The 17,482-nt window shown below is 26.5% G+C and overlaps 2 protein-coding genes across 2 annotated transcripts; both read right to left on the reverse strand.

The window, feature by feature from the left end:
* Positions 1–541: 541 nt before the first annotated feature.
* LOC122849660 (60S ribosomal protein L38-like) lies at positions 542–1,390 on the reverse strand. The gene is made up of 5 exons (XM_044148434.1): positions 1,256–1,390; positions 1,101–1,139; positions 945–1,005; positions 710–832; positions 542–614 (listed from the first exon to the last, which is right to left on the reverse strand). The coding sequence occupies exons 2-5, from the start codon at positions 1,101–1,103 to the stop codon at positions 571–573; spliced, it is 231 nt and encodes a 76-aa protein (XP_044004369.1). The 5' UTR covers positions 1,104–1,139; positions 1,256–1,390; the 3' UTR covers positions 542–570.
* An 852-nt stretch (positions 1,391–2,242) lies between these two features.
* On the reverse strand, positions 2,243–4,131 carry LOC122850602 (F-box/LRR-repeat protein 2-like). Its single transcript, XM_044149736.1, has 3 exons — positions 4,011–4,131; positions 3,654–3,910; positions 2,243–2,872 (listed from the first exon to the last, which is right to left on the reverse strand). Exons 1-3 carry the CDS (start codon positions 4,129–4,131, stop codon positions 2,243–2,245), a joined length of 1,008 nt encoding a protein of 335 aa, XP_044005671.1.
* Between the last annotated feature and the right edge of the window lie 13,351 nt (positions 4,132–17,482).

The raw sequence follows: 17,482 nt of genomic DNA on the forward strand, positions 1-17,482 counted from the left end.
ATTATTATAAAGCATATTTATATATTCTAATATTCAATATTATTTAAATTATAATTATCAAGTGACTGGAAAATTATACAGAACGGCTTTTTCTAAAATTAATCATCAGAATGAGTATATATTTCAATGCTCCAACTGGAAAAATTATAACGACTGGATGAAAACAAATTTCGAAATCACAGGCAACTATATACTCCAAATTTGTTTAATTTTTTTTTTTTTAATTCTAACCAACTAATTATAATTAAATATTGTAGATATTTAATTATACATTATTTCTTTTAGATTAAATAAAATCAAGAATTATTAACATGAAACCAATTTATCTTGGTGAAAAAGATTGAAAAAAAAAAAACAAAAATAATGCATTATGTAGTTTATAAACTACAGCAATAATAATAATAATAATAATTATATATTATAATATAATAAATAATTAGAAAAACTAATTGTTTAAAATTGTTTTACTTTCCCAGCCCCTTCAAAAAGGAAATAAATAATAAATAACAAATAGAAATGTTGTATTTGTTTTTTTTTTTAACCAAAAGATGATTTATTTATTTTTAGTTATTACATTTTTTCATTAGCTTTTTTGACTTCTTTAACTTGAAGACCTGCAACAAATAATTTATAAAACAAATACAATTAGTTATTTGGTAATTTTACAAATTTAATTATTAAAAATAACATAATTTGAATTAAATTATACCTGGTGGAAGTGATTGCTTCAATTTTTCAGCCTTTTCCTTGTCTGTGATTACAAGGGTGTACAAGAATCTGGAGCATCTGACCTTGAATTTGACATTTTCAGCATTCTTCTTTATTTTAACAGCTGTAATTAATCATCACCAAGAACAAAATTAATATCCACGTGTTAAATATATCATTTTAAAACAGTTTAATAATTATTAATGAATAAATTTATATTCAAAAAAGCTACTCACATTTAGCATCCTTCCTTCTGGCTGTCACCAAGAAGTCTTTGATTTGTTTGATTTCTTTTGGCTATAATAAACAATAAACAATTATTAATTATTGAAACAATACTTGTCACTTGTAATTCTATTTTTTCTTTTATTTTGAGGTTAAGATAAACGTACCATTGTGAGTTTTTGCTATTTGATTTGGATGTACAGCGTCTGTAATGACATACAATTAAACATTAGATCACAAATATTACATCAAAACAATAAAAATTTATTAGATAATTTATTATGTGGATAATAATGGGTAATTATTAAAAAACAACACTCACCAAAAAACGTGTACGAATAGAAAAGGACGGCTGCTACTCTGCTAGAAACACAGCGCAAAAAAAAAATTCGAAACACTTCTACCAACTTGTAGACATTTGTCAAACGCCATATTTAAATACACATTTTATACACATGTTTTATACAAATTAAAAATCTTATAAAACCACTGAAAACCACTCAGTGTCATGCGCAATAATGAAAATATATATTTTAATAGAAAATACAAATACCTCTTATATTTTACTTATCATTTTTTTTGGGTCTTATAAATTCATTTTGAAAATAGAAAGAAATACAAATATGTATATAGAAATAAATATTTAATTAACATTTCCTTTTTTTTTTTCTTAAATGAGTTTAGTAATTTCGCATAATTTATTTATTAATAAATCAATTTGCCAAACGTTACCAGCTTCAATTAAATTATCAATAAATAAATATTGTTGTATATACAACTGATTAAAAGTTAAACAATAAACATATCCATATGGTGATGCGTTTTGTAAAAATTAACATTTTTCTATTTTGTTACATCATTTATAAATAACATAACGTATGGTGAAAGAATGAGTGGGTCACGTGGATCAATTTATTTTTATTTGATTTATTTATTTTATTTTTTAACCACGTGACAAACTACTTTGCATGAACTCGTGTCGAAAACTTAGGACCTACGGTACACAGGTGAATTAAAAATAATAGACAAAGTTCGTTTATTTATCAAGTATTTTCCATCAAATTTTTTAAATTTTTTTTTGAAATTTATTCTACTAGTTATTTAAACAATATAGTTATGAATATATCAACAGTACTGGAACAATAATAATAATATAATTTAAAAAAATAATAAAATAAATTGTTGAAAGTTGTTTATTTTTCCATCTTGAAAATTTTCATGACAATAGTTATTTGAGTTTAGTTAATAATTGTAAATTTAACTTATTATTGGTATTCAATGCAATTATTCATTATGTGTATACCTATATTTATAAATACTCAACTAACAACCATTGAGATTCAATTTTAGACTTAGAAGCTTCATAAAGTGTCCAATTAGAGATGTGTATATGCAAAACAATTTCATTTATACGATTTTTCGTTGCCAAATCAGCAGCAATAATCGCGTCAAGTGTAATATTATCGGAGAAAGAGAGATCAAGTTGTTCGAGATCTGGACAATTTTTGATGACCTGAATAATATTAGCATCAGTGAGGTTCGGGCAACCACGACAATTTAAAACTCTTAATCCTTTGAATTTTTTAACAAAATTGTTTGTGATGGTCATGTTGCCGTCTATCGTTAATTCTTGTAAATTTTCCAAGCTCGTTAAAGCATTAAAACCAATATCAGTAAGTTTGTTGGGCCCTTCGATATTTAAATATTTCAAGTGTTCACATTTATCAGCAATCATAATAATAGTACTATCTTGAAGTATTTTAATACATGACAAATCTAAATATTCAAGATACTGCAATTTTGATAAATCATCAAGAAAAAATGGACAAGAAAGACGCTCTTCACGATCAGTAGATGTTACTTTACAACATGGAATCTCTAAATGTTTGAGTTTTTTACAATTTTTTGAAATTGCAATTATTTCTTCTTTCGTGAGTTTCTGCTCATACAATTTTAAACATTCAAGATTTTCTAATTCTGTCAATTTTATTATAGTTGCAGCTTTACATTTAACTGTAATTGTCAAGTCTTTTAATTTCTTGCAATAATTTACTATTTTAATTGCAAAATTTTCAGAAATTGACCAACAAGTAGTGAGATAAACTAAATTTTGAAGGTTTAACCAGTTTTCAAGTGGAATTGCAGGTTCTAGTATATTATAATCACAAGAGTATTCAAGGTGTTTCAGATTTTTGCATGTATTAATCATATCAGAAAATACATTTGAACGGTTTCGTTCCTCAATCGTACGTACGATTGTACAACAGTCTAACAAGGCAATATGTTCTAAATTCTCAAGGTCATTGAATATCCACGATTTTTTGGATGACCAAGATTCTCTAATATCGAGATAACGAAGTGTTGATTTTTTTGATATATCGTGAATAATGTTATCCAAATTGCGGTAACGTATTGTTAAACTTTGAAGATTTTTATATTTATTCAAGTTCTGAAAAATTTAAAAATTGATTTAAACTAATTGTAGTGCATATTCATCAAATTAATATAGTATTTTTTGTTACTAGTGACAAACAACTTACGAAAAATATAGGTGGTATTTTTGGTGACGTGGGTCCAAAAAATAAATGAATTTCATTTATTTCTTCTGAAAGATAATTCATTATTTCATCTGGAAAACTTTTTATAGTAATTATTTGTATTTTGATGGATACTAATTTGTCCAACTGTGTAAAAGTTGAAATGTAGTCATTATTATTCACTTTTGATGTTTCATCAAATACAAATTCAAGTCTTGTTAAATTTTTACAGTGTTCACCAACGATTGGAAAGATGCTTGAATTGCAAACTCTAGAAAGAGCCAATTCTTTCAAATAAACACCACATCGTAATAATATTTTTTCAAGAAATGATTGTGTCAATAAACGGTTTTTATAATTACCACCAATTAATACACCACATTTGTATTTTTTGATGTCGTACCATGATCGTTGACAAGCCTCTTTCCATTTGTGACAAACTGAAATATAAAATATACCATATTAAAATCATTATAGAAATAAAAATACACTAGTATTAATATCACCAAAATGCAAAGTAATTTGAATATATATAATTACCATTCTCCATTACTATTCTCTGAGATACTGGAAGCCACATGAATATTTGTGCTAATGAATCATAATCTAGAGCCATAATTTTATCCTCGAAATCATCATCGAAAGATTTTTGTTTATCCATTACGTCTGGTATTTTATTTACGCTCATTATGAGTAGATATAAAATCTTGTCCTGCAAGTAGTTATAGGGTTACAGCTGATCAAACTACGTGGATATTATTATGTTACTATTCGCGTATAACCTCAGAAACAGCTGAACCAAAATGATATTTAAAGTTTAATAATTGTAAATACAATTTAAATAATATTTGTATAAAATTATACATATATTAATATAATATTCCAATTACTTTATAGTTGCCTTATAATTTGTTTACTAGTCCTAATAATGCTTGTTGCAACAAGGTATTATTTATATTTATTTATGTTCTTTGATAGAGTCAACCTACTGACAAATAAGAAGAACACGTGTTGCTAGAGTTGTTTCAACAGACAAATTTAGACAAAAATGTTTACCCGAATCACTTGCGACTACAGTGACTTCATTTCTAACTAAAAACACTATTTAGTACCTACTTTACACATGTGCATCAAAAAACAGGTGTATGACGAAGTGCATTTTAGTTATCAAGTATATTTATAAACAAGAAATAATGACAAAAATAAATAAAAAAAAAAATAAAGAGCTCATATATTTAGCATATTTCAGATTCTCTGGCTATTACTATTATAATTTATTTGCGATTTCATTTGCGTATAGTTATTCGTTTTCTAGCATTAGACGGACACTTTTATAACGCATGCGTGGTTTAAAAAATAGTTTCATCACAATTACTAGATTCTACTATAATCATTTACGTTAAATTTTTATACGACGTGGCCGCTACTGTCTATTACTGATTCAACATTGCAAGAACTAAGAAGTCTACCTACTGAAAAACCATTGGCATAACTAGTATATAATCCTAATTATTTATCTCATTGGGGTGAGTAAAAATTGTTCTACATTCAAATTATCAAACTGTGTATCAATTGGTTTTCCATTATAACTATAAATATTGTATCGAGAAGAAATGTGTGAGTCACGTCGATCTCTCAACTTGAATTTTTAACCACGTGACAAACTGCCAAGTGCCAAGGACTTCTGCCGAATACTTAACACTTCCATCAAATTTATTGAATTTATTTGAGGTTTTTTGAAATTTAATTAACCTGTTATTTAGATAATAAAAATAATTTGTTCTGTTTTTTTTTTTTTTCATAGATTAATTAAACCAAAAATATGGAAGCTATTACAAATGAGGCTCAATGGATTGACAAATTAACCTCGATTTCACAAGAATTTCAGCTTGAAGCCGTAAGTTTTTTAAATAGGCTATTTAATTTTTTTGAATTCAACATTATATCATACGTAAGTGGACCTCGCAGAGGCACCGCAATATTGTGTTGCGGTATTAGTGGAACTATTATTATAAGCGGACGTTAATAAACCTTATATAACAATTTAAAAAGAACGTCAATAATTTATAGGTTTTTTTTTTTTTTTATCTCATTTAATTCGGTCATACTGATTTTCTTCTGGGTATTTAGAAAATAATTTTTATATAAATGAATAATACGGTGTAATGAAAAAAAACTTTTAACAACAACAATTAATAAAAATAACAAAATGCACCCAATCCACTAGAGTACTGAAAATTTTAATTTTCGTCTAGTGATTTTATTAATTATATATTATTTTTTGTTACTCAAGATGAACGAACAACATGCAGCTGAACTAGCAATAGAAAGTTCAGGTACAGACAATATTGACAGTGATTCTGATGATAATGATTTCGATAATGATAATCCTGAGAATATAAATGATGATGAAGATGAACAACCACAGCTAAGTTCAATGGATAGGCTCAGAAGGCAAATGAGTCCTTTATTTGCTAGCCAACCGAAATTCGAAACAGGTAATAAAATTAACTTTTAAAAGAAATTTTTTTTTTTTTATATCAAGTATATCAAGTATATAATAATAATAATATATTTATTGTTTAGTGTGCAACGAAGCGAGTAACTACCTCCTCCAGTGGTACTTTACAACATATCATTCTTATATGCCACGACTTGATGATCCAATCGATGCATTGCAAAAACAAGAAGATGATTTAAAATATGTGCTTCATCTATGTAAATATACTCTGACGGAACTGAACTTGAATGAATATCCTGCTTCTAAAATATTGCAAACGGTTGATGCTACTTTACCAAATCTTAAGGAACTTTCTTTGAGTTTCAAAGAAGCAGTAAGCGAAGATTGTGAAAATCTTTTTTCTCATATGCCTTGTCTTGAAGAACTGAAGATCAAATGGAATTGTGGAGAATCAACTTTACCATTGACTTTAGTCAAATCTATAGAACAAGCTGGTGGAACTTTGAAAAAGCTTCAAATTGTATGTAGGGAAGATGATTATGATCCTTGTTTACCAGATTCATTTGTTTCGGTAAGTTTAAATTTTACAACTACATTACAAAAAAAAAACCTATTTAAAAAAAGCACTTTCACGGTAAGGGAAGAGTCTGGGTTCAATTTCAAATTAGATTCTATCAAATCATGAAATTATAAAAGTTACAAATTAAAAAAAAAACAACTTGAGAAAAAAAAAATTTATTTTTTAGGTATTTCCTCGATTAACCGTTTTGGAAGAGTTAGTTATAGATGGTTTAGCTCCTCTAAATCAAGCATTATTCCAGTCGGTAGCTGAAATTGATAATTTAGTTTTTCTACAATTGATAACTCATTACAAGGAGAATCTACAGTGCAATATGTACCCAATTGGAAAATTTCAAAATCTTAAAACATTAGATATTCGTACGGATTTTGGTGTTACAGATGAATTTTTAATTAATCTTAGCAATAATGCTAAAAATTTAACCGAACTAACTGTAGTTGGTACAAATATAACAAATAAGGGTATAATGGCACTCGGTAAATTTACTGAATTAGAAAAATTTGATCTTGGTTTATTTGAATTACAAAAAAGAAATACTTTCATCACTGATGATTCATTCGAATATCTAATTATTAAAAAGTTAAAAGAGTTTGATATATCAAATTGCATTAAGATCACTAATCATTCAGTGCATACAATTGTTAAAAATTGTACAAATTTAAGAGAGTTGAGTATAAAAAACACAAATGTAACTGAAAATGTTGCCGAGATACTAGTTATTTTAACAAAACGCCGTAGAAAATTTCTATTGCTCCATGTTCCTTTTTATGATTGTTACTTGGATTTTGAATTATATAAATCACAGAAATTATTTTTTCTGACTCAAAGTGATAACTTTCCTATTTATACTATAGAATAATTTTTAATTTATTTTTTATGAACATGAATTCAATTATAATTCATTAATTTAATTATCATTTTGATATAAATAATTATGTATCTTTTATTTACATTCGAGATAATCAATAAAAATTCAATAAAAACAATAAATATATAATGTTTCAATATTTACTTGATAAATTTATTTTTATATGTGGGGTCGATTCTGTTCGGAGTCACTTATTTATTTTTTTTAAAGCTGCTATTCTTTTTAGGAACAAAAAGAATCAATGCATTTTAAATGAGCTTTTGACATTTTTAAAAAATAATCATCGAAAATTTTTTTTTCAGCAGCAATAAGCGTATCAAGTGTAAAATTGTGATCTGTAATGATAATATAATGCTTATGTAAATTTATTTGTTGAATATTCAAGATTTCCTAATTCTGTCAATTTTATTATTTTTGCAGCTTCAGATTAAACTGTAATTGTCAAGTTCTCTGAAATTTTCTAACAAGTACTGAGATAAACTAAATTTTTAATGTTTAACCAGCTTTTAAATGAGAAATCGTGGAGAAACTTTTGGAGAAGTTATTGAAACATGAATTGCATTGTTTCCAACCTCAACAGATTGATCTTTTCTTCATAAGTCAAAACATTTATTCAATACTACTAGTAGTATTAGATATATAACGTAAAATCTTATTTTTTTATTATTTTAAACTATATACCTAAAAAACTTGGTAAATTATAAAACATTACTTTAGTGATATTTTTTTTTCTTTATTTAATTTTTTTTTTGATCACATGTATTATTCCCTATAATACCATAATAGAAATAAAAAAAAATCTAATTAATTATTTGATCAAATTTATAGAAAATTATTACAAGTAGTATTGATGTGTACAATTTCATAACAATAGTTTTTTGAGTTTAGATGCTAATTGTAAATTTAAATTATTATTGGTATTCAATGCAATTATTCATTATGTATATATTTATAAATAATCAACTAAAAACCATTGAGATTCAATTTTAGACTTAGAAGCTTCATAAAGTGTCCAATTAGAGATGTGTATATGCAGAACAATTTCATTTATACGATTTTTTGTTGCCAAATCAGCTGCAATAATCGTATCAAGTGTAATATTATTGACGAAAACAAGACGAAGTTGCTCAAGATCTAGACTGTTTCTGATGACCTGAATGATACTAGCATCAGTGAGGTCCGAGCAACCATAACAACTTAAAACTCTTAAACCTTTTAATTTTTCATCTTTAAAGCATCAAAACCAATCTCAGTAAGTTTGTTAGGCCCTTCGATATTTAAATATTTGAAGTGTTTACATTTATCAGCAATCATAACAATAGTACTATCTTAAAGTATGCTAATCCTTGACAAATTTAAATATTCGAGATACTGTAGTTTTGATAAATCATCAAGAATAGAAGGGCAAAATTCTACTTTACAACATAGAATTTCTAAATATTTTAGTTTTTTACAATTGTTTGAAATTTTTACAACGTTCACCAACGATTGGAAAGATGCTTGATATGCAAACTTTAGAAAGAGCCAATTCTTTCAAATAAACACCACATCGTAATAATATTTTTTCAACAAATAGTTGTGTCAATAAACGGTTTTTATAATTACCACCAATTGAGACACCACATTTGTATTTTTTGATGTCGTACCATGATCGTTGACAAGCCTCTTTCCATTTGTGACAAACTGAAATATAAAATATACCATATTAAAATCATTATATAAATAAAAATACACTAGTATTAATATCACCAAAATGCAAAGTAATTTGAATATATATAATTACCATTTTCCATGACTATTCTTTGAGATACTGGAAGCCACATGAAGATTTGTGCTAATGAATCATAATTCAGAGCCATAATTTTATTATCGAAATCATCATCAAAAGGTTTTTGTTTATCCATTAGGTGAGGTATTTTATTTACGCTCATTATGAGTATGTAGATAGCAAATTTTGTCCTGCAAGTAGTTAGGGTTAAAGTTGATGAAACTTATGTTTATGAAAATTATGTTACTTGGTGTATAACCTCCGAAACAGCTGAACCAAATGATATTTAAAGTTTAATAATTGTAAATACAATTTAAATAATATTTGTATTAAATTATAATATTAATATCACATTCAAATTACCTTATAGTTGCTTTATGATTTACAAGCTATTATTTTATAGTGCAACAAGTTTATTATTTATATACTTGCTTATGTTCTTTAATAGAGTGAACCTGACAAACAAGAAGAACACGTGTAATTACCACAGTTGTCACAACAAACGAACTCAGACACAAATTTTTACGTGAGTCACTTCACTACAGTATTTCTGAGTATTTCTAACCGAAAACACTATTCAGTATCTACTTTACACACGTGCATCGAAAGAAACCTACCTAGCTTTTATTTTTTTTAAATTAAACATTATATTTATTATGTAAGTGGAACTATTATCAACTGGACGGTAATAATTCTCATATTACAATTAAAAACGTCAATAATCTTATCAAAATAAAAGAAAACTTTTAATTAGTCGGTGCAAATCGATCACGCTTACAGATAAAAAGTTATTTAATATTTAAAAAAGAAAAAAGAAAAAAAGGTTTTTAACATTTTTGGCACTGGCAACTCTAATAATTATTTGAGAAAAAATCGAAAATATACAAATTAAAGAGATGGAAAATACGCTTCTTTTGATTCTAACACGAAGTGTCTCTGACAATTACTTTAGAAATGATCCCTGGTGAAAATATTTCTCCGAATTTTTCCGAATTTCTCCCAAATTGACCCATGCGGAGAAATAAGTGGAAAAATTTTCTCCTTGTCGTTGATTTCGGAAGAATTTCCCCGCGGTAAAATTATTTTTTTCACATGTTTCTCCGCGTGTGTTTTTTTTCGCGGAGAAATATTTCCGAATGTTCCCTTACCCAAGTTGATTCGGAGAAATGAAAGCAAAATTTCTCACTATCGTTGATTTTGAAAAATTTCTCACCAGTAAAATTATTTTTCACACGGTTGGAAAAATGGCGGACGAATCTCTCCACCTTTTCTCCACCATTTGTCCAATTTTTTTCCAACTTTTTCAATTTTCAATTATTTAACAAAAGAATGACTAATTATTAATTGTTACATAACGCAAAGCATAATGATGTTTATTTTTTTTGAAAAAAAATGAAAATTCGAAGACACTTTTTTTCAAAAAAGTTGATATACCTGAGGTACTTGGTCTACAAAACTCCCGTGATCGTTTCATCAAATTGATGAATGTGGGAAAATAAGTGGAAAAATTTCTCCTCGTCGTTGATTTCGAAAGAATTTCTCTGTGATAATTTTTTTTTTTTTCACACGTTTCTCCGCGTACTCTTATCGTGGAAAAATATTTCCGAACGTTTCTCCACACAAGCCGATTCGGAGAAAATTCGGAACAAAATTTTAATACCTTTCTCCACTCATTTCTCCGAATGGGTCAATTTGGGAGAAATTCGGAGTAATCACGGACAAATTCGGAGTAAATGCGGAGAAATTCGGAGTAATCGCGGAGAAATTCAAGAGAAATCGCGGAGAAATATTTTCACCAGGGGAGAGCGTTTTTTAATTTTCGGTAGACAAATCTAGGTGACGCGAAGCGTCCCACCTACGTAAAATGCACCGAATTCACTGGAGTACTGGAAATTTGAATTTTGGTCACGTAATCTTATTAATTTTATAATACTTTTTGTTAATCAAGATGAACAGACAACATGCAGCTGAATTAGCAATAGAAAGTTCAGGCACAGAAGATAATGACAGTGATTCTGATTATAACGATTCTGATGATGATAATCCTGAGAATAGAAATGATGATAAAAATGAAGAACCGCAGCTCAGTTTAGAGAAAAGACGCATGATGCAAATGAGACCACTATTTGCTATTCAACCAAAGTTCGAAACAGGTATTTAATCAAACTTTTCAACGGAAAACAATTTTTTTTTTTTTCAATCAATCAAGTACTAACAATAATAACAATAATAATATATTTATTTTTTAGTATGCAACCAAAGAAAGAACTGGCTCCTCTGGTCAAATTTTACAATATATCGTTCTTATATGCCAGAACTTGATGATCCAATCGATGCATTGCAAAAACAAGAAGATGATTTTAAATATGTTCTTCATCTATGTAGAAATACTCTAACGGAACTGAAATTGAATGAATATCCTGCTTCTAAAATATTGCAAACGATTGATGCTACTTTACCAAATCTTAAGAAACTTTCTTTGAGTTTTAAAGAAGTAGTAAGCGAAGATTGTGAAAATCTTTTTTCTAATATGCCTTGTCTTGAAGAACTGGAGTTGTAGAAATTCAACTTTACCGACGACTTTAGTCAAATCTATAGAGCAAGTTCGTGGAACTTTAAAAAAGCTTGAAATTGTATATGGGACAAATGACTATGATCCTTATTTACCAGATTCATTTGTTTCGGTAAGTTTAAACCCCACAACTACTCTACAAGACTACTTGTCAAATTGGATTCTATCAAATCATGAAATAATAAAAATTACAAATAAAAAAAAAACAACTTGAGAAAAAATTATTTATTTTTCAGGTATTTCCTCGATTAACCGTCTTGGAAGAGTTAATTATACATGATTTAGCTCCTCTAAATCAAGCATTATTCCAGTCAATAGCTGAAATCCAGAATTTAGTTTTTCCACAATTAAGGACTCATTATAAGAAGGATCTACACTGCAATATGTATCCAATTGGATATTTTAAAAGTCTTAAAATACTGGATATCTGTACAGATTTTGGTGTTACAAATGAATTCTTAATTAATCTCAGTGATAATGCTAAGAATTTAACCGAACTAACTCTAGTTGGTACTAATATAAGAGATAATGGTATAATGGCACTTAATAATTTAACTGATATAGAAAAATTTGATCTTGGTTTATTTGAATTACAAAAAAAAAATACTTTTATTACTGATGAATCATTTGAATATTTATTTAATAAAAAGTTAAAAGAGTTAGATATATCAAATTGCATTAAGATCACTAATCATTCAGTGATTACAATTGTTAAAAATTTAACAAATTTAAGAGAGTTAAGTGTAAAAAATACAAATGTAACTTCCAATGTTGCTGAAGAACTGACTCATTTAACAAAATATCGTAGAAAATTTCTATCGCTGTCTGTTCCTTTTCAAACTTGTCATTATACTTTTGAATTATTTAAGTTAAACAAAGTATTTTTTACGACTCAACGTAATGATCTTCCTATTGATACTTATTGATATTATATGATTATCGTTTATTGGTTTCTAATGTACGTCTAATTTAATTATAATTTATGAATGTTGTATTTGTTATAAAAATAATATTAAAGTTTCAAGCTTCATCAATTCAATTATCATTTTTATATAAATAATGTATCCTCTATTCCAGATACAAAATAAAAATTCAATAAAAAAAAATTTTTTAGTAACGGATTCGTTTTATTGAAAATTAAAAATTTTCAAAACTCCGGCGAAAGCTCGTGTGTGGTTCCTTTTGATTATTCCAAATTCATTTTAGTTATTTTTTTTATTAATAACTTTAAATTATATGATTAAATATTTTTTGTTTTTTTCGCGCTGTTTTTCACCTGTCAAATTATGGACATAAATCAAAATACAGATGAAAAAAATTTGAGGTTATATCACTTGTAATTAATGATTTTATTAGATTCGTTCAAAAAAGAAATCAATACAAATATAAAAAAAATAAATCGTTCAATTTACTTTTTTTTTAACTAAACAAATTTTTTTTAGAACCATTTTGTTTATTACTTTTATTTATAAAAATTCGTCCATGATAGTTTTTTTTTTTCTTTTCAATAACATGATAATTTAAATAACTATTTTATCGATCAAGCAAATTATAACCACAGCAAAGAAAGTTTTACGCATGCAAAAATGTTTAAAATAAAAATCGGTAATTGTTTATATTTTGGACTACTTTTGAACAAATTAACATAAAAAATTTTTTTTCGAGCTCAAAAAATTCGATATTAAATTCCTGAGAGCCACCCTGCTTTAATAAAAATCGCTAAAATCACTCCTTCGTTACTATTTTTCAACTGTAACATAAAGGATGATAGTGATTGTTATAAACAATTGCTGATATCTAATTAACAAATGATCAGAGCAAATTTTATCAAGAGAGGGTGGCTCTCGGTATCAAAAAGGCAATTAATTTGAGCCATAAAAAAAGCTTGTAAGTTAAAATTTTAAAGAGTTATGCAAAATATAAAAAAACAGCAATTTTGTTTTTTTGTTTATTAAAAATCTTCTAACGACAATAGAAACAATTTTCAACTCGATCATTATAAATTCTGTCATTCCTAATATCCTGGCAAAAAATCGCATCCATGATTTGTCTTTAGTTTTCTTCTTATTTGGCTTTGAAAATTATACGGTGATCGTTTTTTGTTAATAATAAATTAACTAACAATTGAAATTACTTCTTGTAAGTTCCCAGTTTTAGTATTTTCATAGACGAATTATTTGGTCTTAATACGATTCTTCTAACTTGATTACTTTGCAAGATATGATCATTTTTTAAAAAATGCGAGTGAATTCAATACTATAGGCTTCGCCTACGTAAAATGAATACAATGTTTCGACTTGAGTCGCTTCTGCTTTTTTTTGAAGCTGCTATTTTTTAAGAAATGAATTTAATTAATGCATTCTGAATACGCTTCTGAAATTTTTAAAAAATAATAATGAACGATATTTCTTCACCAAAGATTATTAATATATTATAATTAGCAAAAATTATAGCATATTTAATTTTTGTTATCTTTAAATTTGGATTAAAAATTAAATACCTGAAAAACATTGGTAAATTATAAAACATCACTTGAGTAATTTTTTTTTTTTTTCGTTTGATATTTATTTGTTCATCTTTTTTTTTTTTTGAGCATTAGTAATATAATTATACCATAATAGAAAAAATAAAAAAAAATCCAATTAATTATTCAACCAAATTTGTATAAAATAATTATAATATAATTATAAATAATAACGAAAAATATAAATTTAAAAAAAATAAAGAGCTCATATATTTAGCATCTTTTAGATTCTCTGGCTATTATCATTATAATTTATTTGATTTCACGTAGTTATATATAATATAAATAATAATTCATTATTGAAATACCTCTTATATACTACTTGTAATTTTTTATTGGTTTTATAAATTTATATTTAAAATAAAAAAAAAAAAAAGAACATCACAAGTATTTCCATCAAATTTATCAAATTTATTTGAAGTTTTTTAAAATTTAATCAACCTGTGTTTTAAACAATAAAAAAAATTTGTTGAGTTTTTTTTGATAGATTAATTAAACCAAAAACATGGAGACTATTACAAGTGAGGCTCAATGGATTAACAAACTAATCTCGATTTCACAAGAATTTCAGCTTGAATCCGTGAGTATTTTAAATAGGCTATTTAATTTTTTTAAATAAAACAATATATATTTGCGTAAGTGGACCTGACCGGCGAGTCATTACAATATTGTGTGTGATTACAAAAACACGTAGCTCGAAGATGTTGATCAACGTAAATACCTTTTATGACGATAGAAAGAAACGTAAATTTGTAGTTTTTTCTTTTTTTTTTTTTTCCGATTTGACCTGGTACTGTGTACTGATTTTTCCGTGGTTTATGGAAAATAAATTTTATAAATAAATAATAAGGTATAGTCAAAAAAAGTAGAACAAAAACAATTATAAAAAATAACAATTGCACCCGATCCACCACAGTATACTGAAAATTTTAATTTAAACTATAAACCCAAAAGACTTGGTAAATTATAAAACATTACTTTAGTGATAATTTTTTTTCTTTATTTAATTTTCTTTTTGATCACATGTATTATTCCCTATAATACCATAATAGAAATGAAAAAAAAATCTAATTAATTATTTGATCAAATTTATAGAAAATTATTACAAGTAGTATTGATGTGTACAATTTCATGACAATAGTTTTTTGAGTTTAGATGCTAATTGTAAATTTAAATTATTATTGGTATTCAATGCAATTATTCATTATGTATATATTTATAAATAATCAACTAAAAACCATTGAGATTCAATTTTAGACTTAGAAGCTTCATAAAGTGTCCAATTAGAGATGTGTATATGCAAAACAATTTCATTTATACGATTTTTCGTTGCCAAATCAGCAGCAATAATCGCGTCAAGTGTAATATTATCGGAGAAAGAGAGATCAAGTTGTTCGAGATCTGGACAATTTTTGATGACCTGAATAATACTAGCATCAGTGAGGTTCGGGCAACCACGACAATTTAAAACTCTTAATCCTTTGAATTTTTCAACAAAATTGTTTGTGATGGTCATGTTGCCGTCTATCGTTAATTCTTGTAACTTTTCCAAGCTCGTTAAAGCATTAAAACCAATATCAGTAAGTTCGTTAGGTCCTTCAATTTTTAAATATTGCAAGTGTTTACATTTATCAGCAATGATAATAATAGTACTATCTTGAAGTTTTTTAATACATGACAAATCTAAATATTCAAGATACTGCAATTTTGATAAATCATCAAGCAAAAATGGACAAGAAAGACGCTCTTCACGATCAGTAGATGTTACTTTACAATACGGAATTTCCAAATGTTTTAGTTTTTTACAATTGTTTGAAATTGCAATTATTGCTTCTTTCGTGAGTATTTGCTTATACAATTTTAAACATTCAAGATTTTCTAATTCTGTCAATTTTATTATAGCTGCAGCTTTACATTTAACTGTAATTGTCAAGTCTTTTAATTTCTTGCAATAAGTCACTATATTAATTGCAAAATCCTTAGAAATTAACCAATCAGTACTGAGATAAACTAAATTTTGAAGATTTAACCAGTTTTCAAATGGAATTTCAGGTTCTGGTGTATCATAATAACCAGATTGTTCAAGGTGTTCTAGATATTTGCATGTATTAATAATACGAAAAAGTACATTTGAAGTGGTTCGTTTCGTAATCATAGAGCAGTTAAACAAATCAATATGTTTTAAATTCACAAGGTCATCGAATAAGTAAAATTTTTTTAATGTCCAAGATCCTCTAATATCGAGATAAACAAGTGTTGATTTTTTTGATATATCTTGAATAATATCATCCAAATTACAGGAACGTATTGTTAAACTTTTAAGATTTTTGTACTTATTCAAGTTCTGAAAAATTTAAAAAATTGATCTAAATTATTTGTAGTCTATTTATTTAAATAATATAGTATTATTCTTTGTCACTAGTGACTAATTACTTACGAAAAATATAGGTCGACTTTTCGGTAACGAGTTCTTCAAAATTAAATGAATTTCATGTAACCCTTCCGGAAGATAATTCATTATTTCAGCAGGAAAATTTGTACTGTGTTGATTTTTTATAGTAATTATTTGTATTTTAATGGATACTAATTTATCCAACTGTGTAAAAGTTGAAATGTAGTCAGTAGTATTATTAACTCCTGATGTTCCATCGAATACAAATTCAAGTCTCGTTAAGTTTTCGCATCGTTCACCGACGATTGAAATGATGCTTGAATTACAAACTTCAGAAAAAGCCAATTCTTTCAAATAAACACCACATCGTAATAATATTTTTTCAACAAATGATTGTGTCAATAAACGGTTTTTATAGTCACCACTAGTCGATACATCACATTTGTATTCTTTGATGTCATACCATGCTCGTCGAGAAGCCTCTTTCCATTTTCGACAAACTGGAATATAAAATATATCAAATTAAAACCATTATATAAATAAAAATACACTAATATTGATATAAAAAAAAATTGAATATATAATTACCATTTTCCATGACTATTCTCTGAGGGACTGGAAGCAACATGAATATTTTTGCTAATGAATCATAATCCAGAACCACAATTTTATTATCGAATTCATCATCAAAAGGTTTTTGTTTATCCATTAGGTGAGGTATTTTATTTACGCTCATTATGAGTATGTAGATAGCAAATTTTGTCCTGCAAGTAGTTAGGGTTAAAGTTGATGAAACTTATGTTTATATGAAAATTATGTTACTTGGTGAATAACCTCAAAAACAGCT

Source organism: Aphidius gifuensis, linkage group LG2 (genome assembly GCF_014905175.1).
Source record: "Aphidius gifuensis isolate YNYX2018 linkage group LG2, ASM1490517v1, whole genome shotgun sequence".
Classification (NCBI taxonomy): Eukaryota; Metazoa; Arthropoda; class Insecta; order Hymenoptera; family Braconidae; genus Aphidius; species Aphidius gifuensis.